At 44.8% G+C, this 23563-nt stretch overlaps 3 protein-coding genes across 5 annotated transcripts; 2 read left to right on the top strand and 1 right to left on the bottom strand.

Annotated features, from left to right (window-relative positions):
* Positions 1 to 805: 805 nt before the first annotated feature.
* Positions 806 to 3143, bottom strand: LOC124008131 (adrenodoxin-like). Its single transcript, XM_046319140.1, has 4 exons — positions 2603 to 3143; positions 1860 to 1984; positions 1597 to 1726; positions 806 to 1000 (listed from the first exon to the last, which is right to left on the bottom strand). Exons 1-4 carry the CDS (start codon positions 2779 to 2781, stop codon positions 892 to 894), a joined length of 543 nt encoding a protein of 180 aa, XP_046175096.1. The 5' UTR covers positions 2782 to 3143; the 3' UTR covers positions 806 to 891.
* A 648-nt stretch (positions 3144 to 3791) lies between these two features.
* LOC124008125 lies at positions 3792 to 10452 on the top strand. The gene is made up of 12 exons (XM_046319130.1): positions 3792 to 3927; positions 4406 to 4443; positions 4909 to 5178; positions 5854 to 5988; positions 6087 to 6275; positions 6375 to 6530; positions 6622 to 6768; positions 8963 to 9097; positions 9188 to 9306; positions 9391 to 9525; positions 9636 to 9747; positions 10107 to 10452. Exons 2-12 carry the CDS (start codon positions 4407 to 4409, stop codon positions 10178 to 10180), a joined length of 1509 nt encoding a protein of 502 aa, XP_046175086.1. The 5' UTR covers positions 3792 to 3927; position 4406; the 3' UTR covers positions 10181 to 10452.
* A 360-nt stretch (positions 10453 to 10812) lies between these two features.
* LOC124008121 (protein SON-like) lies at positions 10813 to 22501 on the top strand. 3 transcript variants are annotated; one of them, XM_046319118.1, is made up of 13 exons: positions 10815 to 11076; positions 12399 to 12466; positions 12611 to 12775; positions 13168 to 14766; positions 14911 to 15329; positions 15522 to 15656; positions 16317 to 16622; positions 17764 to 17874; positions 17955 to 18071; positions 20949 to 21096; positions 21204 to 21269; positions 21402 to 21517; positions 21651 to 22501. In XM_046319118.1, the coding sequence occupies exons 1-13, from the start codon at positions 10994 to 10996 to the stop codon at positions 21831 to 21833; spliced, it is 3516 nt and encodes a 1171-aa protein (XP_046175074.1). In that variant the 5' UTR covers positions 10815 to 10993; the 3' UTR covers positions 21834 to 22501. The 3 variants fall into 3 exon arrangements, 2 of the variants coding, with proteins under 2 accessions (XP_046175075.1, XP_046175074.1); XR_006834057.1 differs by lacking the exons at positions 21204 to 21269; positions 21402 to 21517; positions 21651 to 22501 and adding an exon at positions 20284 to 20375 and having other exon boundaries at positions 10813 to 11076; positions 20949 to 21084; XM_046319119.1 differs by lacking the exons at positions 20949 to 21096; positions 21204 to 21269; positions 21402 to 21517; positions 21651 to 22501 and adding an exon at positions 20284 to 20942 and having other exon boundaries at positions 10813 to 11076.
* Positions 22502 to 23563: the final 1062 nt, after the last annotated feature.

The following is a 23563-nucleotide window of genomic DNA, read 5'->3' as shown; positions in this document are numbered from 1 at the left end:
ATCATTACACAGGTGCACCTTGTGCTGGGGGACAATAAAAGGTCACTCTACAATGTGCAGTTTCATCACACAACACAATGTCACAGATGTCTCAAGTTTGAAGGAGCTTGCAATTGGCAGGCTGACTGGAGGAAGGTCTGTTGCCAGATAATAGAATGTTCATCTCTCTAACATAAGCTGCCTCCAACGTTATTTTAGAGAATTTGGCAGAATGTCCAACCGGCTTCACAACCGCAGACCATGTGTATGGCGTCGTGTGGTCGAGCGGTTTGCTGATGTCAACATTGTGAACAGTGCCCCATGGAGGCATTGGGGTTATGGTATGGGAAGGCATAAGCTACAGACCAAAACAATTGCATTTTATCGATCGCAATTTGAATGCACAGAAACATCGTGATGAGATCCTGAGGCACATTTCTATTAAAATATATATAACTAACAGAGGCATATCTGTATTCCCAGTCATGTGAAATCCATAGATTAGGGCCTAATTTATTTCAATTGACAGATTTCCTCATTAACTGTAACTCAGTAAAATCTTTGAGATTGTTTCATTAATATTTCTGTTCAGTATATACTACTTCACAACTGTTAAGGACTGGGGGAGCTGATTGGAGACTTCAATCTAAACTTTCTTCTATTCTCCAGAACCTGCAGAATTATTTGCCAACTTTCCCATTGTTCCCTGTATAAAGTGAATGTAAAACTGTGATGATGGGACTCATTTAAATGTTAACATCACATAATCTCTATAAATACAGTGTCTTCCATATCAACATTTATACCAGCATACCACTTAGAATTAGGCATTATTTGGTCATGCTAGTGTTGAAATAAAGCATTGATTTGGGCAAATGTCAGTACATCTATTACTCTGGCCTGGGGTGGCCATTATGAGGACCCGTCTCCACTCTGTCGGATGTCTGCCACACTCTCAGGCACCCTCGCTGTCATGCCTTCCAGGGATCTGGTCAGGCAGATCTGGCAACCCAGGCGGGACCTGGCAGAGAGAGAGAGAGAGGAAAAATTAAAAGTAGATTATGACAAACATACTTAAAAAAGTCATAAAGCTATGACCTAACCAAAATGGATCCACTAGAAAAAATTGGATAATTGAAGTTGGAGAGTGAGGAGGTAATCTTATTCAAGATCTGTGTTTAGGGGGTAACGTTTGGGACAACAGAAGTGAAGTGGGCCAGTGTCACAAGGGGTTCAGTCAACACTCAGCTAATATGATTAGTGAGGTCATGGCTGTGACCCTTCTCATCTTGCTCTGCCTAAACCAGCAACACAGAACTCAAATCCCCTTCCGATTGGTTGGAAATCATTCTAGCAACAGTACAAGGCAAACAGGTGCCACTGTGTGTTTATCCCTCTGTTCTTGTTCCTCACAATGATTACCTCCTAATCTCAATATAAAGCAGCGCTGAACAGCATAACACTCTGGTTACACTGGTGGCAGAGTGTGTGTGTGTGTGTGTGTGTGTGTGTGTGTGTGTGTGTGTGTGTGTGTGTGTGTGTGTGTGTGTGTGTGTGTGTCATTTCACTTGTGCGTCCAATCAATGGGCCTCCAATTCATGTGTGTGTGTGTCTCACGTGTCTGTGAGTCCGTAGGCCAGGTCCAGCATATCCATCTCCTCGTCAGTAATGGGGCCCAGCTTATTATACACGTCTTCCTCAAAGATCAGGTGACAGGTAGAACAGGCCAGTGTCCCCTCACATGCGCCTGAGAGACAGAGACAAACACACAGAGAGACAGACAGAGAGATCAAAACATCCCATAGAGTGTGAGAGCAGGCAAAACCTACAATAAACAACCATATTAATTAACTTAACCACGTTAACGTAACCCAACTCACCGAACCCATCAAAATCGAGGTCCTGGTCGATAATGACATCTAGGAGAGAGTCTCCAGGAGAGCCTTTGATAGAGATCTTCTCTCCATCTCGATTGGTGAAGTGGACCGTCACCTTGTTGTCAGCTCTGCACAGGAACAGACACAATGGTGCAGAAACAGACAGTAGCTGTGGTCATGCTGGGGATTGGGAATACATTGGATTAACATAACACTTTACAGATGCTCAAGGACTTTGTATTGTATGTGGGAAATGGGGAACTCCCATAGACTAGGTAACACCCTCTCAGGACTTCAGTTGTGAATGTACAGGCTGTTTTTGAAGGTGTATTGGTTTTGGGTTTCTGCACACAAATCCAATGGCTTTAGCATCTATACCAGGATGTGTTGAACGATATTTATACAGTCGTTCCATACTCTACAGTGAGTAACTAGTCCCACAAGCAATCCAGCAATGTCCTAGTCCAACAACTGTTTAGAGATCCTGAACAAAGCCCTGGTTTGATGGCGCTTATCTGCCAGAATGATCAGTCAGTTGTACCTACCTTTCTGCTGAAGTTGACCTTCAGTTCTTGACTTAGTTGATGCGATACTAACAAGTGTGTTAACGTTAGCATTCTTCCTAACATGAACTAGTTAAGTTTGCCAATGTGACTAGCTACCAAGCAGCCTAACTAAGCGTGGATACCTTTATAGCTAGTAAGTTAAGTACGTTTGGGGACATGATAGATGACACGATTCCTTACCTAAGAGGTTGTGTGTTGGTGCTAAAATCCCTTACACGAATACAGGCCATTCTATGACCGGCCAATGATAAGTTCCACGACGTTGTGTTTGTTGCTGAAATGAGTGCTTCAGCTCGTCGTAGAGAATTTTCTCGGAACGAAACATGAAATAGTTTTCTTGCCGATGTCATCAGAGCCATTGCTTGGAGATGACGTTCAAAATCTAGCTTAAACGGCGGGGAAGAGTCCGATTTCGCCTTGTATGAGACCGCTATACAGTACTGACAAAACAAGCTAACTTCATGCTAAATTCAGCTAAAATGGCTATATCTAGCCCTTTGCGTAACCAGCAGACACCGCTGCTCGGTCGGTGTCACGTTTATTGCATAACATCTTAGCTACTGCCATATGGAGGCCATACTGCTACACGATCACTTTGGAAATAAAACCTGAAATATATCTAATTCGTTTCAATGAAATAAGCTTAGCCTCTGGACTATTTCAAAGGCAAAGCGCAAGGTTTTACTTTTTTATTTAAAGATCTCAAAATAACTTCCTGGAACAAATTCTGACATGCACTCTCATGTGACCTTACGTGACCAATCACAAGAGTTTTCTTCGGGTCAGTGAATAGTTTTCATGTATTCAAATGTATTATATCATGTATTCCATAATGTAACCAAATGTTAGCGCATGGTGCATGATGATTTTGAAAACTAGTTTTAAATTGTCTACTGTGGTCTTGAAAAGTACTCTTATCCTCAAAATGAGCTGGAAGGGAAATTATAACTCAAAACGCATTATGGGAAGAATGATTAACTACCACAAGTCTCCTTTTCCATTCATTCATAAGATTCTATATGGTGTAGCACACCAGATGTGTTCATTTTAGTGGCTTACACAGGGCATTTTTAATGGAATAAAGTCATTTGGTCAAATGTTTTTTATTTAAAAAATAATTTAATACTGTTCGCGCTAGTGTGGAGTGGGTAACAGGTGCGCTATCTCGCTTTATTAGCTGGATGCCTTGCCATACGTGACAATGACTTCCAATGAAATCCCAAGTTAAAAAACATTGGGATATGGCGGGAATCCAAAATGTTTATAAAACGGTGAAACGAGGTAAAGTCTTATTGACAATTATCTTTATTTTTTTTAAATGGGATTGCTGCTGTTTCCCAATGTTCTTGAACTTGGGATTCCATTTGAACTGTTTGTGTTAATATCAGAGAGTGTACGCCCCTTATCATCTTTATTGCTGCTGCTGCATACTTATTGACCAGTGAGTCTTTCCTTTCCTCAAATCACTTTCTGAGTCTCCAGACCTCCACCTGTTCACCATACAGGTAAGTGAAATACAACTACGCACACTCAATACACACACACAAAGATACACAGACTGAGCATCTGCTATATGGTATATAGACAGTATATATATTATTTATAAAAGGAAAACGTATTTGACACAGACACACATACACTCAGTCAATGTAGGCTAGCTACTCATGTACTTAGAACCCAATGTTATATAGACACTAAGGTCGAAACATTATCTAAGTGAAGGGAGAGGCTAAGGCACAGGTAAACTGGACAGGAACTGAGCAGAGGTACTTGGACAAAAAGCTAAGAGAGACAGTGAGACTTTTAGATTGAGAACAGTCACAGAGCACTAGCACAGCTGGGTTCACCCTACAACCATCAGGTGAGATGACCTGTCTGAGTTAGGTAGATACAGTATATACATTCAGACACTATGTACATTTAGACACCACCATTCTCTCTCATCCACTTTTTTATCTTCTGTGCTTCTTGTCTTGTTAACAGGATGTTGACGTTTACGTTGTTGCTCCTGGCTTTGTCAAGTAAGATTCTGAAAGTTTTTAATGTTTTTTTTTTTTTTTGACAGATGAGATTCCTCAAATTGAGAATAACTGAAATATTACAGTATAGACTGCTTATGCAAAATGACTACCTTTCACTATATCAATGTACTGTAACATTGGACTTATTCCTTGCTCTTTTGGACTTTGTTACAATAAATTCTTATCATGTTAGATTCTTTTTCTGGCACAGTGGTTAATAATTGTACCAATAGTGCAGCGGTTCTTTCTCTATGTATGTTCTTGTCTGATCAAAATAAGCGCATGCCTTACATAACAAGGTCAAAGTTCAAGGGTAGTGTGTTTGTGGGCTGGCATGCATGCACGTGTGTGCGTGCATGAGTATGTTCATTTTTTCAAGTGTGTGTATGTATGAATCTGACCATGCCTCCCCCACTTTTGCTCTAGATTATAATATTTACTGATTGTATGTTGTGTCCCCCCCAGGTCTCCATGCTGCCCCACTGAGGGATGATGTAGTGGCACCCCCTAGAGGTAGGCTTCAGGATCGCAGGGTCCTGGTTCTGCCCCGGAGCTTCCCAGTTAGGGATCATGTTGTGTCATCCCCTAGAGGTATACTTCAGGATCGCAAGGTCCTGGTTCTCCCAGTGGAGGAGCGCAGACAGGGAACAGAGCCCTCCAGACGCTTCCTCATGGACCTGAACACCGGCCTCGTCAAGGAACATATCAACGAGATGGACAGGAGAGTGGGACTAGGTAAAGGGCTTTGAAATGTTACATTATCCATACATTTCATTTATTTTTCACATTTAGGGTTTTATATATTGTCTTTCTCCCCTGGACTCAGTAAGCACAGGTTTTCTAGCAGTACTATAGACATTAGCTTTGGGAAATAAGGCTTGCTGAAAACAGTGTAACTGATATGGCTGAAAACAGTGTAACTGATATGGGTGAAAACAGTGTAACTGATATGGCTGAAAACAGTGTAACTGATATGGGTGAAAACAGTGTAACTGATATGGCTGAAAACAGTGTAACTGATATGGCTGGAAACAGTGTAACTGATATGGATGAAAACAGTGTAACTGATATGGATGAAAACAGTGTAACTGATATGGATGAAAACAGTGTAACTGATATGGATGAAAACAGTGTAACTGATATGGATGAAAACAGTGTAACTGATATGGATGAAAACAGTGTAACTGATATGGATGAAAACAGTGTAACTGATATGGATGAAAACAGTGTAACTGATATGGATGAAAACAGTGTAACTGATATGGATGAAAACAGTGTAACTGATATGGATGAAAACAGTGTAACTGATATGGATGAAAACAGTGTAACTGATATGGATGAAAACAGTGTAACTGATATGGATGAAAACAGTGTAACTGGTATTGTGTCTGTATTATTCTCTCTCTCCAGTGTACACTCCTTCCTCTGTGGATGAGTTCAGACAGGGAACCGAGAACTCCCAGAAAACTCTGGTGGACATCAGGAGCGGACGCATCATCAAACCTGTCGGAGAGATGGAGAGAAGCATGATAATGACTCCTCAGGGTGAGAGAGTGTGTGTTTATGTGTGTATGTGTAATTGTAATAGAGAGGGAATATACTAAAACTTTCCTGAGCACTTAACCCATGTATTTCCTATCCAGAGCCTATGGAGGTCCCAGTCCCAGTCCAGAGGAGAGTGGGAGGATGGGTGAGGGCTGATGTTCTGCCCGGGAGTCTCTCAGTGGAGGAACGCAGACAGGGAACAGAGCCCTCCAGACGCTTCCTCATGGACCTGAACACCGGCCTCGTCAAGGAACACGCCAGTGAGATGGACAGGAGAGTGGCACCAGGTACAGGGCTTTGAAATGTTACATTATCCAGAAATGTTATTTATTTTTTCATTTGGGGTTTTATATATTGTCTTTCTCCCCTGCTCCTCTCCTCTCCAGTGTACGTTCCTTCCTCTGTGGATGAGTTCAGACAGGGAACCGAGAACTCCCAGAAAACTCTGGTGGACATCAGGAGCGGACGCATCATCAGGCCTGTTGGAGAGATGGAGAGAAGCATGAAACAGATACTTCAGGATGAGAGAGACAGATTACAAAGTACAACAGAAGTTTTTCTTTTTTGATATCCATATCGAAAAGCCTGTCCACTTGAATTGTTTATTCAGTGGCCCTCTCCTTCTCCCTGTAGATGTGAGGCTGGTCGAGGCTGAGGTCCGGAGCGTCCCAGTGGAGGAACGTAGACAGGGAACAGAGCCCTCCAGACGATTCATTATGAACCTGAACACCGGCCTAGTCAAGGAACACGTCAGCGAGATGGACAGGAGAGTGGCACCAGGTACAGGGCTTTGAAATGTTACATTTTCTGAAATTTTAATCTCTAAAAAAGGAAATAAGTACACTGCTCAAAAACACTTAAACAACACAATGTAACTCTAAGTCAATCACACTTCTCTGAAATCAAACTGTCCACTTAGGAAGCAACACTGATTGACAATACATTTCACATGCTGTTGTGTAAATGGAATAGACAACGGGTGGAAATTATAGGCAATTAGCAAGACACCCCCAATAAAGGAGTGGTTCTGCAGGTGGTGACCACAGACCACTTCTCAGTTCCTATGCTTCCTGGCAGATGTTTTCGTCACTTTTGAATGCTGGCGGTGCTTTCACTCTAGTGGTAGCATGAGACGGAGTCTACAACCCATACAAGTGGCTCAGGTAGTGCAGCTCATCCAGGATGACACATCAATGCCAGCTGTGGCAAGAAGGTTTGCTGTGTCTGTCAGCATAGTGTCCAGAGCATGGAGGCGCTACCAGGAGACAGGACAGTACATCAGGAGATGTGGAGGAGGCCGTAGGAGGGCAACAACCCAGCAGCAGGACCGCTACCTCCACCTTTGTGTAAGGAGGAGCAGGAGGAGCACTGCGAGAGCCCTGTAAAATGACCTCCAGCAGGCCACAAATGTGCATGTGTCTGCTAAAACGGTCAGAAACAGACTCCATGAGGGTGTTTTGAGGGCCCGACGTCCACAGGTGGGGGTTGTGCTTACAGCCCAACACCATGCAGGACGTTTGGCATTTGCCAGAGAACACAAAGATTGGCAAATTCGCCACTGGCGCCCTGTGCTCTTCACAGATGAAAGCAGGTTCACACTGAGCACATGTGACAGACGTGACAGAGTCTGGAGATGCCGTGGAGAACGTTCTGCTGCCTGCAACATCCTCCAGCATGACCGGTTTGGCGGTGAGTCAGTCATGGTGTGGGGTGACATTTCTTTGGGGGGCCGCACAGCCCTCCATGTGCTCGCCAGAGGTAGCCTGACTGCCATTAGGTACCGAGATGAGATCCTCAGACCCCTTGTGAGACCATGTGCTGGTGCGGTTGGCCCTGGGTTCCTCCTAATGCAAGACAATGCTAGACCTCATGTGGCTGGAGTGTGTCTGCAGTTCCTGCAAGAGGAAGGCATTGATGCTATGGATTAGCCCGCCCGTTCCCCAGACCTGAATCCAATTGAGCACATCTGGGACATCATGTCTCGCTCCATCCACCAACGCCACGTTGCACCACAGACTGTCCAGGAGTTGGCGGATGCTTTAGTCCAGGTCTGAGAGGAGATCCCTCAGGAGACCATCCGCCACCTCATCAGGAGCATGCACAGGCGTTGTAGGGAGGTCATACAGGCACGTAGAGGCCACACACACTACTGAGCCTCATTTGGACTTGTTTTAAGGACATTTACATCAAAGTTGGATCAGCCTGTAGTGTGGTTCTCCACTTAAATTTCTAGTGTGACTCCAAATCCAGACCTCCATGGGTTGATGCATTTGATTTCCATTGATAATTTTTGTGTGATTTTGTTGTCAGCACATTCAACTATGTAAAGAAAAAACTATTTAATTAGAATATTTCATTCATTCAGACCTAGGATGTGTTATTTTAGTGTTCCCTTTATTTTTTTAAGCAGTGTATTTAGGGTTATATACACTGTGTGTACAAAACATTAAGAACACCTTCCTAATATTGAGTTGCACCCCCCCCCCTTTGCCCTCAGAACAGCCTCAATTCATTGGGACATGGACTCTATAAGGTGTTAAAAGCATCCCACTGGGATCCTGGCCAATGTCGACTCCAATGCTTCCCACAGTTGTGTCAAGATGGCTGGATTTCCTTTGGGTGGTGGACCATTGTTGATACACACAGGAAACTGTTGAGTGTGAAAAACCCAGCATCGTTGCAGTTCATGACACAAACTGGTGCGCCTGGCACATACTACCATACCCCGTTTAAAGGCACTTACATTTTTTACATTCACACTCTGAATGGCACACATACACAACCCATGTCTTAATTGTCTCAAGACTTAAAAATCTGTCTTTAACCTGTCTCCTCCTCTTCATCTAAGCTGATTGAAGTGGATTTAACAAAGGACATCAGAAGGGGATCATAGCTTTCATCTGGTCAGTCTGTCATGGAAAGGTGTTCATAATGTTTTGTACACTCAGTGTATATTCTCTTTCTCTCTCTCCAGTGTACACTCCTTCCTCTGTGGATGAGTTCAAACAGGGAACCGAGAACTCCCAGAAAACTCTGATGGACATCAGGAGCGGACGCATCATCAGGCCTGTTGGAGAGATGGAGAGAAGCATGAAACTGACACCTCAGGGTGAGAGTGTTTGTGTGTACAGTATGTGTGTGTACAGTATGTGTGTGTTTGTGCACTGATGGAGTATGCTTCCTCTCCTTCTCCCTGTAGATGACAGGCTGCTGAGTGCTAAGGCTGAGACTCACTCAGAGAAAGAGTGTGTTGGTGAGGTCATCGATGGCCACTGCTATCAGTTCAACCCCACACTAATGACCTTCAGTGAGGCAGAGGTGAAATATACACCCAGTCAGTCATATTCACTTTTCTCTTAAATAAGCAGTTGTCCTAATATTTGTGTGTGTGTGTGCGTCCAGTCCTCCTGTAGCATTCTCTCCCCTCACGGACACCTGGCCTCCGTAACCAACGGCGACCTGCACTCCAGCCTGGTCTCCATGGTGACCAGGGCCACCAAGAGTTCCGTCCTCACCTGGCTGGGTGGAGTCGTGAAGGTCAGTATTCCATCACCCCCTCACTCTTGTTCAATCAGAATGTCTAATAGTAACCAAGACATTTTCCAAGAGTTTTAATGTTGTGTGTGTGTGTGTTGTGACCCCTGCAGGATAAGCAGTCAGAGTGGACCGATGGGTCCCCCTGGGGCTACAGTGACTGGATGCCCGGTCACCCAGACACCCAGACAGACAAGCAGGCTTGTCTGGAGATGTTCAGAATTGGTGAGACTCATACCTTTAAAAAGGATTTGATATCTATATTGACAACCTTTTAAGTATTAACAACATAATATTTTCTAAGTAACAGTGCTATCAATAACAGGTTATATTGTGAAATGCTACCTTAGAGACTTATTTATATAAGGCTGTAAATCATAAAAAGTCTGGGAAGGACCCAGATGAACTTGGTTTTGGTTATGAGAGCATATTGTATTATAAGATGTATGTTCTTTCATGACCATAACATTCTGATACTGTTTTAATCAACAGGTCTATTAGACACAAAGTTAGATCCTTAAAATTGGATTATATGGTATATGAGTGGTCCATTTAACAACATTGTAATTTGTTCCCTCTCCCAGATGAGAGCTGGTGGACAGCAGTGGACTGTGAACTGAAGAGAGCTTCCATCTGCTCCTTCCCCATGGCAGCATAAGAGGCCTGCACTAACTGTAGAATTAGAATAAGTAGAATGGACATTACAATTCACTATGAATGGGAGTTGCCACTCGATTGAGACCCACACAATAGAGAATGCTGTTCATGTTTGGGTGCGTACAGTCTTTGCCTCTGTCTGTTATAAGCTGTCGGTGTAGTGAAGCACTTCACTTATCTATTGGTAATTACCCCCCCCTTCCCCCATAACACATCTGCATCCTGTTTGTATTAAGTTGTATGTCCTTCTTAAAATAAAAACAGAGCATTTTACATGGTGTGTCTCTTGTGTTCATTGTGAAATTAAAACAGCTGGAGATGTGTTCTGCCTGAAGCTGTTTCAATGACGCAACAGGTCCAAAGTCTTCCCCTACTCCAACTGTCTGAATATACTGTTTGAATAGTACATACTGTATAATGAAATCAAAAATAAATTAACTGGAACCAACTGATCCAAACCGTATAATCTTTGTCCACGCTTATGAATGAGACACTCCTGTATGGCAGGTAGTCATAAATGATTACAATAAGCTCGACTACTATCTACTGCCTGTCTATATGAACAAAAATACTTCGAGAAAACAATTCGCTTGAGGAAAAGTACAAAAGTGAGACCAATAGATAAACGAAGTGTTTCACTACACCGACAGTTTATAACAGACAGAGGCAAAGACAGACAGTACGCACCCAAACACGAACAGCGGTTTCAGTCTGTAGATGTGAGGTGGGTTGCAACCAACGTGCAGCGTCGGTCTATGATGCTGCACATGCGCTGAATGGGCGCCGCGGAAAACATTGAGGGATTACCAAAGACATGGCGGCCAACATCGAGCAAATTTTTCGCGATTTCGTAGTAAATAAGATAAAAGAAATTGAAGATGAGAGTCAAGATATCATGTAAATATGTTTTTATACAGCCTACATTACTTGCATGAATAGTTTGTTCGGGCAATTTGAGAAATGTATAATTTTCTGTGCTGGCCTACAAGGTTAGCTGGCTTGCGTGTCCGGCAGTACAAAGTGTGAGGCAGGCAGTTGCTGTGGCTACAACGTATTTAGCTAGCTAACGACCTGACTAATAACGCGGTAGTCTCCTGGGTTGGTTCTTGCAACGATTATTATACTGTGGTTATTGGGTTCAAGCAAACCAGGTAGCTAACGTGGCACCAGGTACAGGGCTTGTAAGCACTACGCACCTTCCTAACTAGCTAATCATGCTAAATGTGGATTGCTAACAAGTCAACGTTAGCAGTTTCCCAGGACGCGATCTCTTTGCTTAGAACTCCCCCAAAACGTTGGTTTGACAGAGTCACAGTGTGCAAAGGCAATACACATCATTTACACACACGCATTTTACCCGGATTTTAAATTTAGCTAACTGTTATGTCAAAAGCAATGCCGGAGACTTAGTTATGTCTTTGAGATTTCACGTTACACAATCACGTTCTAATTTGAGTTTAACGCTAAATAACGAACAGTGGCCACCTCTACACCGACAGTTTATAACAGACAGAGGCAAAGACAGACAGTACGCACCCGAACATGAACAGCGTGTTCACTAACAGTAGCCACCTCGCAGGGTGAGTATAATTTGTGGAACGTTGTAACAGGAATATGTTCCAAAAACGTCGTAAAGTACAAGGTTGCCAACAAACACCGCATACAAAGAATGATCAATTCACCTAGCTAACTAGCTGCCAAATAGGCATCAACCCACCACGTAGCTTATTCTTAATGTTTGTCCATAGGCTAACAGAGTGAAGTCAGACATTTTTCGGAATAACCGTGGTGAGTGACACATTTAGTGAAATAGCCCACTCCCTACCCGGTATCTTATTCTGCCGCTAAACAACTTTGTATGCGTTGTTGTTGGCAAACTTGTTATTTACGACGTTTCTAGAACAGATTCCTGTTGGAACGTTCCACAAATTATACCCACCCCTACCTCGCATGTCAAATCACATTTGATTTTTGTCAGTCACATGAGCCGAATACAACAGGTGTAGTAGACCTTTCAGTGAAATGCTTACATACAAGCCCCATCAGTTATTATGTAGACTACTTTAATCATTCAAGCTCATACATACTTATATATATTGTCCATTCGTTGTGTCCAGTGTCATGTTAAAAACCAAGACCCTTGCTGATAAGAAAGTTGAGTGAACCTACTGTAAGTTCAAGTACAGGTGTCATCTCATACCTGCATTCCCTCTATTAAGTCTGACAGATGACGGCCATCCCAATGGTAAAACTGCAGAAGGAGCAGATGGGATCAACAACACACAAGGTCAGTAACACAAGGGCTGTATCTCAATAGTCCAGAGTGATATTCTCTCTTCTCCTTTCCTGTATTTGCACCGATACTACAGTTTTGATCAGGTGAAAGCATCCATTTCAAATGAAATTGTAATGTACTGTATTATTTATGCAGATAAAGATGGCGTAGCCAATAAGGAAGAGGGTGCTGTCCCACAAAAGAAACACAAGAAGCACAAGAAACACAAGAAGCACAAAAGCAAAAAGAAGAAACGTAAGGAAGAGAAAGAGAGCGGCTCAGAATCAGCAGCAGACTCTGATGGAGACAAGGCAAAGACTGGTAAGTAGTCTCAAGATACTACTAAGCATATGCATAACAGCAGTGGTGGACCTTTTCAGTTTGATGTTAATAATCAGCAGACTACTTAAAGGTCTATTATGTAGCTTTGTGCACGACACAATTCACATTGAAATGTGAGTTCTAGATCTGTCATTCTCATTGAACGCAAGTTTGATAGTAGATCTGTTTACGTCATTTTACAATGTTTTTGGTTATTGAAAATATATTCCACATCAGTTTAGCTAGATGGTACAGAGATTCTCTACACAAAATGTTGCTTTTTGTCACAAACAGAATTTTTAGCGACCAGGTAATGTCAATTTCTACATATTGCACCATTGAGTCAAATGTCATGATGATTCATTTCTAAAATATTGTCATTAATTCCACAGGGGAAGAGGATGACGGGAGATCCAAGCGGCATAAACGACATTCTGGGAAGAAGAAGAAAAAAAAGCAGAAGAAAGATGGTGACAAGTCCAACAGCTCATCTGGGTCGGAGTCCGAGTCGAAGCCTCAGCCTGGGAACAAGGAGAGCAAACCTCAGGATCTGCCTGATATCATCCCTAAACTAGAGGAGAAGTGTCCGGAAAAGTCCTCCAGATGCTCACGGTCTCGTTCAGGCAAGCGCAGGTCCAGATCCAGGGACAGGAGAGGGAGATCCAGATCGAGGTCCGGTAGAAGACGTGGCGGACACACACGTTCCAGATCACGGCACCGGAGGTCCGGGTCACATTCTCGAAGGTCTGGGTCTGCCAGGAGAGGCAGGAGAACCCGGTCAAGGTCCCTCGTGATCTTGAAGAAAGACAGACGGTCTAGATCGAGATCCAGAAGGCGATCGAAATCTAAGACGAGATCCCAGTCGAGTCACCGAGAGATGAGTTCAGGATCTCCCTCTCCTTCCAGAAACAACAAATCCAAATCCAGGTCTGCCTCAAGAGACAGCCAATCAGGAGAGAAGGATCCCTCTGCTGCCCTGGCTGAAGATGAGTCTGCTGTGAAAGACGAAAACGTAATGGTTCCTATCGATCCGCCAGCCCTAGCTTCCGAAAGCAGCATTGAGGGTGTTGTCAATGTGGCCGCCGCCTCTGGAGGAGGGTGGAAGCCAATACCCTTCTTAGGCGACAGCAGTAAGGAAGAGCCAGCCGTTTCCTCCCAGCCCTCAGGATGTCTGACATCTCCACAGAAGTGCCCTATTCCTCCCGAGGTGCCTTCAGGTGAGCAGCATGAGGCCTCCACTGACCACCAGTCAACGTCAGCATCTGATCTGAACCTCAACAGCCAGCCAACTGGTGAGCCAGGGGAATCGGATGGACCTGTTACTTCAGAAACCTTGGATGGCTCTGTAGATTCCTTACCCCCCAAAACAGATGCTGGTGGAGGAGACAAGGTGACACCTCAGGGTGAAGAGCTGCCTGCCTCACCTCAACCTAAACCACAGCCAACATCTGGAGAGGCAGAGATGACAGAGAAGGAAGGAGAATCTTCAAAGTCCAGGTCTCCTTCAAAGAGGAAAAAGTCAAGGTCAAAGTCTCCTGGTCAGAAGAAACGCTCTGATGCAAAGTCCTCCAAGAAGAGGAGGTCCAGATCCAAGTCTCCAGGGAGGAAAAGGAAATCGAGGTCCTCGTCGCCAAGCCGCAAGAGGAAATCCAGGACGCCGTCTCGGAGGAAGAAGTCTCGCTCAAAGTCCGGGACGAGAAAGAAAAAATCACGGTCCAAGTCCAGGACGCGGAACAAGCGCTCGAAGTCTAGGTCACCGAAAAGGAAACGATCCAAGTCACGGTCTCCTGCTCGGAGGTCAAAGAGGTCAAGGTCACGCTCCGGTTCGCGGCGGAGGGGTAGGGGAGCATTCGGTAGCCACCAGCTGAGCCAGAGGGACCGCTGGAAGCGTGAGCCAAGCCACTCCCCAGTCCTTATCCTCCGCAAGAAGAGGTCTCCGGCACGCAACAACCGCGACACCAGCAAAAGCCCGCCACGACTTACAGAGCTGGGTAAGCATGTCATTACATTCTTTTGAATGATCAATGTATTTGAATTGAATAACTTTATTTTCCCCAATGGTAACTTGACAAAAACACCAGTGTACAGTAAGTCTCAATGCAAGTTTGTGATGTGTTACTCATCCCTCCTCACAGATAAAGACCAGTTACTGGAGATTGCTAAGGCTAATGCAGCCGCCATGTGTGCCAAGGCAGGGATACCCATCCCAGAGAGCCTGCGACCCAAAGCTGTCCTCCAGCTGCCTTTACCCAGCCCCAACAACCCCATGTCCTTCTCCATGCCCATGAATATGAACATGCCCATGAACATGTCTATGAACATGCCTATGAGCATGACCATGAATGCAGCTATGGCTAGCATGACAGCTGCCACAATGACTGCTGCCCTGGCCAGTATGGGATCTATGGCCTCCATGCACCAGATGGCCCCGCTCCCCAGCATCACCAACAAGCCCCCGCCAGGTCCCCCCCAGCCCAACATGGCCACCATCGAGGATGTGAAGAGGAAGGTGGCCAAGCAGGCAAACAGCATCAGCATCAAGGAGTTCACTGACGTAAGTGCTCTTCAATGTCATGATGATGACAGTCATGTAATAATATGCTTTGGAGAACATTTACTAAGCATTTGTCCTGGTGCAAAATGTAGTCCTGCATCCTTTTCATAATAAAACACAAATCTTAGACATGAAATTGTATGTGGAAATGGAAACACTGACCCTCTAGCTGTGTCCTGTGTGTTTCTGTAGAAGTGTAAGAAGATTGTGGAGAAGGGAGGGGAGCTGGCCCTCGCTGAACCCCGTATATCTGATGACGAGGACGACGGCAAACCGTTTGGACGAGCTGCCCTGAGGGAGGTCAAGGGCATCTCCTTCAGCCTCAATGTAAGAACATGGAACACACACAGCATCATGTCTCTCATTAATATACAGTATATTTTGAGCTTAAACATTTACTTATTAATAAACAATGTATCGAGGCAGTTTGAACTGATATGTAATTTTCAGAACATAGTTACTGTTTGAACATAGTTAAAGACTAGTTACTGTTTAGATACTATGTGGGACTGAAGAGATGTGCCTAACTGGGTGAATGGTTGAAGTGAACTGCAGTATGCTGTCTGTTTTGCCCTGGGCTGATGTTAAGAGCTGTTTCTATTGCTTCCACATAACATTTTACAACATAATACTGTTTTTCCTATTGAGCCAACATAGGCAATGGGCAAAGCATACAGCAAGCCTCCTTGGGCCCAGAACCAAACCAGGTAGATTTATACTCTTTTGCACTTTCCTACAAACTTCCATCCCAAGGAGACCTCAGTCATGTGAGTGAAGTTTGCTGGTTGAAGTGCACTGGAGATAAATCCTCCTGACTGAGACTGGGCCCAATAACTGTTATGATAACCAGCCATTCCTCTTCAACCATTCCCCTTGTTGAAACACACCTCTTTGTCTTTTTATATTTTTTCCCTCCTATTTTTTAAACAGTAATCCCCCCCTCCCCCCGCCCCTCCTACTCCTGTGCTGCCCCTCCTCCTCTCTCAGAACGCATCCGTGCGTCCATCTCCGGCGTTGGTGGTTCGGAGCGAGGCGGCGTTCGCCAAGGAGTTCCCCGTGTCGTCGGGCTCCCAGCACAGGAAGAAGGAGGGCGACGGGGGAGGGGCTTACGGAGAGTGGGTGACCGTCGACAAGAAGGCAGAAAAGGCCAAGGTGGCGGCGACCAAGGCATTGGCAACGGCTGCCAAGGAAACTTCGCCTGGGGATGCGCCTTTGTCTGCGGTGTCCGTGGCAATGGAGGAGACGGCGGTCGTCAAGGAGAGTGATAGTGTGTTCCCGGAGCCGCCGCTACAGGTGGGATACAGAGGGGAGGGGGAGGAGGGGGTAAGGTGACACTAAGAGAGATGAGGGGGTTTTAGGAGAGTTGTCGTGTAGGAGGGAGAGAAAGTGAGTTGAGATATTATGCATTTCAAAATCATACGTGTTAAAAATGTGATTTATTTTTGGATTTGAGTTTTAACCCAGTGTTTTACCACATGTAGTGGTTTGGATCAGTGGTTTCCGAAATGGTAGGTCACTGATGATTCCTATTGGGACGTAGTTTGAGACCAGGTTCTATTGTTACACAAAGTAGCTAGAAACATTGGTGTGGTTGATTTGAAAGTAGAAAAGTCCAAAAGCCTTAGGTGGGTTGTCATGCCCAGCGGGATGAAAAATATTTGGGAACCACTGGTTTAGATGGTATGGTGAGTTTAGTTAGAATGCCATACCTGTGCTCCTCATCTGACCCTATAGCAGCATTGACTGGGTTTAGCTGGAATAGCTGTTTCTGAGGGCGGCATGTAAACACTGACCCTCCTCCCCACCAATTCCAAATTGAATGTACAATCAAGGGCATTATTTGACCTATCAAATCTCAGAGCAATACCATTTAATAATCTGACTTCCAGGCGATGACAAGTGGTTTAGAATTGAGTTATCGATCAGTCATCAATCGTCAGATGGGCAGACCAATGAGAAATCAGGTGACGTCATCCGTGACCTTGCTGTTAATTTGTGCTTTTTTTGTATTTGATGCAACTGTTATTAAACAAAGCTGGCTGAAATTCCACAGGTTGCGTTTTATTTTTTGGGGGGGTGTACAACTACTAATACTGATGACTCTAAAAAAAAATAAATAAAAATATTGCCGACTACGTAGATGTAAGTAGTTCCGTATAACAACTGATCTAGGTCTCATGGAATAAGTCTAGATTTCTTTCTTGTATGGTGAATGGATTTTCCTTATTTGTTTTACCGGCTGTTGACTGGGGTGTGTGTGTGTGTGTGTGTGTGTGTAGTATTGTGTTTTTGCATGAATGGTGTGTGTGTGTGTGTGTGTGTAGTATTGTGTTTTTGCATGAATGGTGTGTGTGTGTGTGTAGTATTGTGTTTTTGCATGAATGTGTGTGTGTGTGTGTGTGTGTGGCGCTGACTCCTGTGTCTCCCCCTGTAGCCTGTAGACATCACCCAGGCAGTCGGTGAGAGGATGAAGGCCCAGAAGCGTCTGGCTGAGAACCCATACGACGTCAGTGCCATCTGCATGCTCAGCCGTGCTCAGGAACAGGTAAATAACAGGGCGCTGTAAAGCATAATGTACGCTCTTTCCACCTCCTTTCTCACATACTAAACCTTCCTCTCTGTTAGGTGGATGCATGGGCCCAGTCCAACACCATCCCTGGTCTGTTTACAGGTTCTACTGGAGCAACGGTGCTCAGCTCAGAGGAGCTGTCCAACAGCGGACCACAGGCCTGGATTAAAAAGGTACCGTCCACTGTCTTACCTGCTCCCCACCCCAAACATACCACCCCACTACCCTACAGGTGTCTGCATCGCCCATGCCCACTGGTGTACCCACTTCACACGCCTTCCTCAGCCTGCTCCCTAATCACCACCCAGCCCTAGTCAAATAACTGAATGGCTGTATTTGTTTAATATAATAATAATTATAATAATATAATAATATAATAATAATATATGCCATTTAGAGCCAGAGACATATACTGTATTTAGTTTGACAAGTGTTCTGTTGATGAAGAACACACTGGGTTAGAATGGAGTAGTTCCACTGTTACTCAGTGAAATCCAGGTCAGATGTAACGGCCCCGAAACGTGGGGTCCACTGCTACCATGGCAACCCTTGTCAGCGCTAATGCACATAGTTTACTGGCGTGTGTGTGAGTGAGCATCTGTCTGTATTGTGTGTTTCTGTCTGCGTCAGAAAAAGATGCTCTGGCGGTAAAGGAAGCCTCTTGTTTATGTTGCCTGATATTTGCACTGCAGTTTGTAACAGTGGTAACATGATGAACCCAGACCTTAATCTTTAATCTGACATACAGAGATGAACAAACATCTCCCTGCACTTCAATCACCCCCCACCCCTCCCCCGCAACACACACACACATTCTGACTAATTACATTTCCTGTGAAGTGGGTACACACCATGTTAAGGGTAGTGATGCAGATTCCTTACATGTGACATTCTTACCAAAGCAGGCGCAAATGCAGTACTGGCACCCGGCTACTAGTGGTGCTCTGGTCTGACACCCGGCTACTAGTGGTGCGCTGGTCTGTGCACTAAAGAGTCCCCCTTGGAGTCGGAATAGGGACTTGGAGAATGAAAGGGGGAGGGAGGGTATGAAGAGGAGAGGTGGAAGTAAGTCTGCAGACCCCAGAACCCCCCCTTGTCCTCTAGCACCCCAGGGCAAGGCAGAGATTATGGGTCCGTCTCAGTAGTCTAAAGATGCTTCCTCATCTCTTTCCTTGGATTCACACTGATCTCAGAACAGGGGAAAGGGAAAAGCACTATTCTTTTACCTATCCTGCCTTTTCAGATCAGGTCAGATGTTATTGGGGACGTTAGGTGAGGAAGTGACTTTAGACTATTCAGATGCACCCTAAGACCGGTTACTATAGTCTCTACCGTCGCGCTGTCTCCCTATTACTCCCCCACACCCAGTCACACCAAATGTCATCAGGCCCAGAGATAACCATAGTCGTTTGTCCTCTGTCTATGGACCCCGTCTGAACCCTCCAACCCTGTAGTGTTTCTATAGTGGGCTGTTTGAAGCCAGTGTGTGTAACTGTACCCCAAACCTTCCTGAGCTCTGCAAACACACAGGGGGCTACTGTTGCTGTTTTAAACGACACATCCTGAGGAATCTCTCTTTCTCTGGTTAAGTAACACATTGTCACATTTAGCTATAGAGGGAGTGATGGATCTGCTGAGTTCATTTTTCATTTAATATGACACGTTCTTCACATGCAGATGCTATGGGCAGATGTCATGGACATGTTCAGAGACGTGATATAGGGATGAGAGTGCATTGATCATACTAATGTTAGTGACATGCATTTTGCTAGCATTACAGCAGCTAACATTGATTTACAGCACGCTAGCATTGCAGCAGCTAACATTGATTTACAGCACGCTAGCATTACCAGTATATGGACTGTGTGGTTGTTGGGTGCCCCCAGCAACCAGTCTTGATGCATTCTGTTTCCCAGTAGATGAGCGGGGTATAGTTTTAGACCATTCAGTGGTCTCCAACCCTAGTCCAGGCTGTTCAGGATTTTGTTCCATCCCAGCATAGTCGTATAGGTTAGGGCTGTAACAAAAACCTGCACATTAGCTCCAGGACCACAATTGGAGACCACTGCCTGAGGGAGATCTCTGTTCTGAGGGACCTAGGCTAGTTGCAGGTGTCCATGGACATGCCTGTGCTCTTTCCCTTGCCCTGGGGGAGGCTGCAGTCAGAAGTTGCTCCTAGTCACAGATCTAGGATCAGCTTCCATTTCACAAATCCTAACTCCAAGCTGACCACGTGTCTAGGGGCAACTTCCTCCCAGTCCTTGGGGCAGCCCGATGAAGGGGGTCGATAAGAGGGGTCTGGATTGGAGCAGAGGGAGAGAGGTGTGGGTTCACAGGGGTGACCTGTGAACTTTCACCTCTCTGTGTATTGGACACTTGTTTCAGGGTCAGTCCTTGTAGCTGTCCTTGTTGCCATGGCCACAGTCAGGCCCCCCCCTCATTTCCTGTCTGATGCTGGGCCGGTGATGAGGGGCTAGGTACGTACACCACACAGCGCCTTACTATACATCTTGTGTAACCGTGTGTGTGAGAGAGAAGATGTGTGTGAGACAGAGAGAAATGAGGTGTCAAGGCACAGCACCCTCTTATTTACCTACATGTGGTATAATGTGAAGAAATGTCTCTTGGCTGTATCTTGAGTTTCACCACAGAATTTATTTCATTTCATCTGTATTCTTAATGTGTTTTGAAGTTCCTCTAGAAATGTTCTCTCAAACACACGATTTTCAAAAGCTGCCACCACAGTTATTTCTAGTGTTTCACATAGAGGTAGAGGTTACTACAGACAGAGTAACACACACTCACTGTTATCCAGAGGCATGTGAGTTGTCCTGAAGGTAGTCTCTAACTCAAGTCTGACTGTGACAGTGGTGTGACTGGATGAGGTGGTTGAGACGTTTAAGGTAGAAACTAATGATCTGCTTTCGCCTCTGCCTCTCCCTCTTCACTCTCTCACTCTTCCTCCTCACTCCATGGTTCTCTCTTCTGTTATTCTCTTCTCTTTCTCCCTCCTCTCCTGCCACTCTCTCTCTCTCTCTCTCTCTCTGTAGGACCAGTTCTTGCGAGCAGCCCCGGTGTCGGGAGGAGTAGGGGAGTTTCTCATGAGGAAGATGGGATGGCGGACGGGGGAGGGGCTAGGGCGACACCGCGAGGGCACTGTCGAGCCAATCATAATCGACTTCAAGACCGACCGCAAAGGTGAAATGAAGTGACCCATGCTTTCCACCAAAGCGTTTTGCACCTCGGTATTATTCCAGAAGGCTATATAGATGATGATTAATAATGTGTGTATAATCTGACCATAGGTCTGGTGGCTGAGGGAGAGAAGACTCAGAAGTCGGGCGGTATGGTTGTGATGAAGGATCTACTGGGTGAGTACAACACACACACAGGATTTTAACTCTCACTCAATTTACCAATATTGCATTTTTTTGTGCTATAGAATCAATCAATTAGAATTGTATTGATTTGCTGAATGTATTGACCATCTGCCCCCCCCCAAGGTAAGCACCCAGTGTCTGCTCTGATGGAGATGTGCAACAAGAAGAAGTGGATTCCTCCAGAGTTTGTTATGGTGACCCACAGTGGCCCAGACCACCGCAAGAACTTCCTTTTCAAGGTGTGGATACGCGCTATAAGCCTGTGTGTTTGAATGGGTTTGTTTGTTAGTTTATGGCTGACTTTGTCAGATGGTTTGTGTTATAACTTCTTCCTCTCTCCTTCTCTCCTTTCCTCCTCTCTCTGTACTCCAGGTGGTGGTAAATGGTCAAGACTTCCAGCCTGCGTCAGCCAGTCCCAATAAGAAGCATGCCAAAGCCATGGCTGCTACGGTGGCTCTGCAGGCCATGGGAGAGGTGGCAGGGGACACAGGGCTTTATACAGGGCCTGTGTTCACCACTGCTACCACTGGCCCACTGTTCTCCTCCAACGTCTAACACACACAGTGAAACACACTCAGACTGAGAAAGCGCTCGCACACTTGAGTCGCAGATCCTTCTGGCTGAAAAGGACATATAGAATTTGAAGTCACCCGCCAGGGAACGATGATTTGTATTGGAATGTCCGTTCTATCAAGTCTTACACATTTTTGGGCCTACACACCACAAGCATTCAGAAGAGCCGTATCTGCTGCCTAATGGTCAACACTAGGAGATGGTGTTACTCTGTAAGCAAAAGAAACTTACTGATATTTTAAAACGGTTCCGTAACTCAGTTTTTAAAAAATCGTACTTTGAATGTTTATCTTATGTGTTGAAGCTCAAATGATGTTTTCAAGAAGCAGTTCATAGTGTTAATGCATTTGGGAGAATTTGAAAAACCCCACTATTCTCCTAGTGACCAAATCGTCAATATCAAATGTTACCAATTTGGAACATTCATTTTCAAAGTGATTCACACTTGATAGTTCTCTCATTTTGGACAGATTAATTTACTACTGTCTTAAGTTGAGCTTTCTCAGTCCGCTTTTGTTGGTAGCGTTATTTACAACGTCTGTATAAAAACAATTGTAAAGTGTAAGCTGAAAGCGATGTGGGTAACCGTTATGGTCTGGAATACAAAAATAAAAATGTTTTTATCTGATTAATTAAATGATACAATCCTTTCACTGTGTGCCTAAAGTACATTTTCCCATTTAGTTGCTTATACAGACGAGAACGTGTCTTTTCCAATGTTTATTTGCCATGCGCTCACAACACACGTTTATTGTACATCCAATACTGTGTTTTCACACGGTGCAGTTAAGTATTTGAAGACGGTCTCCCCACCCTCGTCATCCTTCCAGCACTTGTAGCAATAAACATATTTCCTGGTGCAGGGACAGCTATTAATAGGAATACTATATATGGACAGAGCATAGAAGGGTTCATCTGAGGCCTTGAGTCCAATCCCACATTCCAATACACAACCTCCAAAGCATTCAGCGGACGTAGCAGTGCAGACATCATCAAACAATCTGACTTCTCACTGGCAGCTCAGATATGTGGTTGAGCCAGCATCGCAGAGGACAAATGCATAGAGGCTGTAGCTGTAATGTGGCTAAGAAAATGTAGCATTTTCCGACTATTCACACACACAGTGCGTTTGTATTTTGTTATGTTGCAGCCTTATTCTAAAATTGATTAATTTGTTTTTCTTCCCCTTATCAATCTATACACAATACCCCATAATGACAAAGCAAAAAGCTTGGCATAAATGTATTTGGGGAGTTTCTCCCATTCTTCTCTGCAGATCCTCTCAAGCTCTGTCAGGTTGGATGGGGAGTGTCGCTGCACAGCTATTTTCAGGCCTCAACAGATATGTTAGATTGGGTTCAAGTCCGGGCTCTGGCTGGGCCACTGAAGGACATTCGCAGACTTGTCCCGAAGCCATGCCTGTGTTGTCCTGTTGGAAGGTGAACCTTCGCCCTAGTTTGAGGTCCTGAGCGCTCTGGAGCAGGTTTGCATCAAGGATCTCTCTCTACTTTGCACTGTTCATCTTTCCCTCGATCCTGACTAGTCTCCCAGTCCCCGCTGCTGAAAAACATTCCCCCACCATGATGCTTCCACTACAATGCTTCACCGTATGGATGGTTCCAGGTTTCCTCCAGACGTGACACTTGGCATTCAGGCCAAATAGTTCAATCTTGGTTTCATCAGACCAGATAATCTTGTATCTCATGGTCCTT

Source organism: Oncorhynchus gorbuscha, linkage group LG21 (genome assembly GCF_021184085.1).
Source record: "Oncorhynchus gorbuscha isolate QuinsamMale2020 ecotype Even-year linkage group LG21, OgorEven_v1.0, whole genome shotgun sequence".
In the NCBI taxonomy this organism is placed as follows: domain Eukaryota; kingdom Metazoa; phylum Chordata; class Actinopteri; order Salmoniformes; family Salmonidae; genus Oncorhynchus; species Oncorhynchus gorbuscha.
Note: the sequence above shows the minus strand (reverse complement) of the source record. Positions and strands in the feature narration are given on the sequence as shown.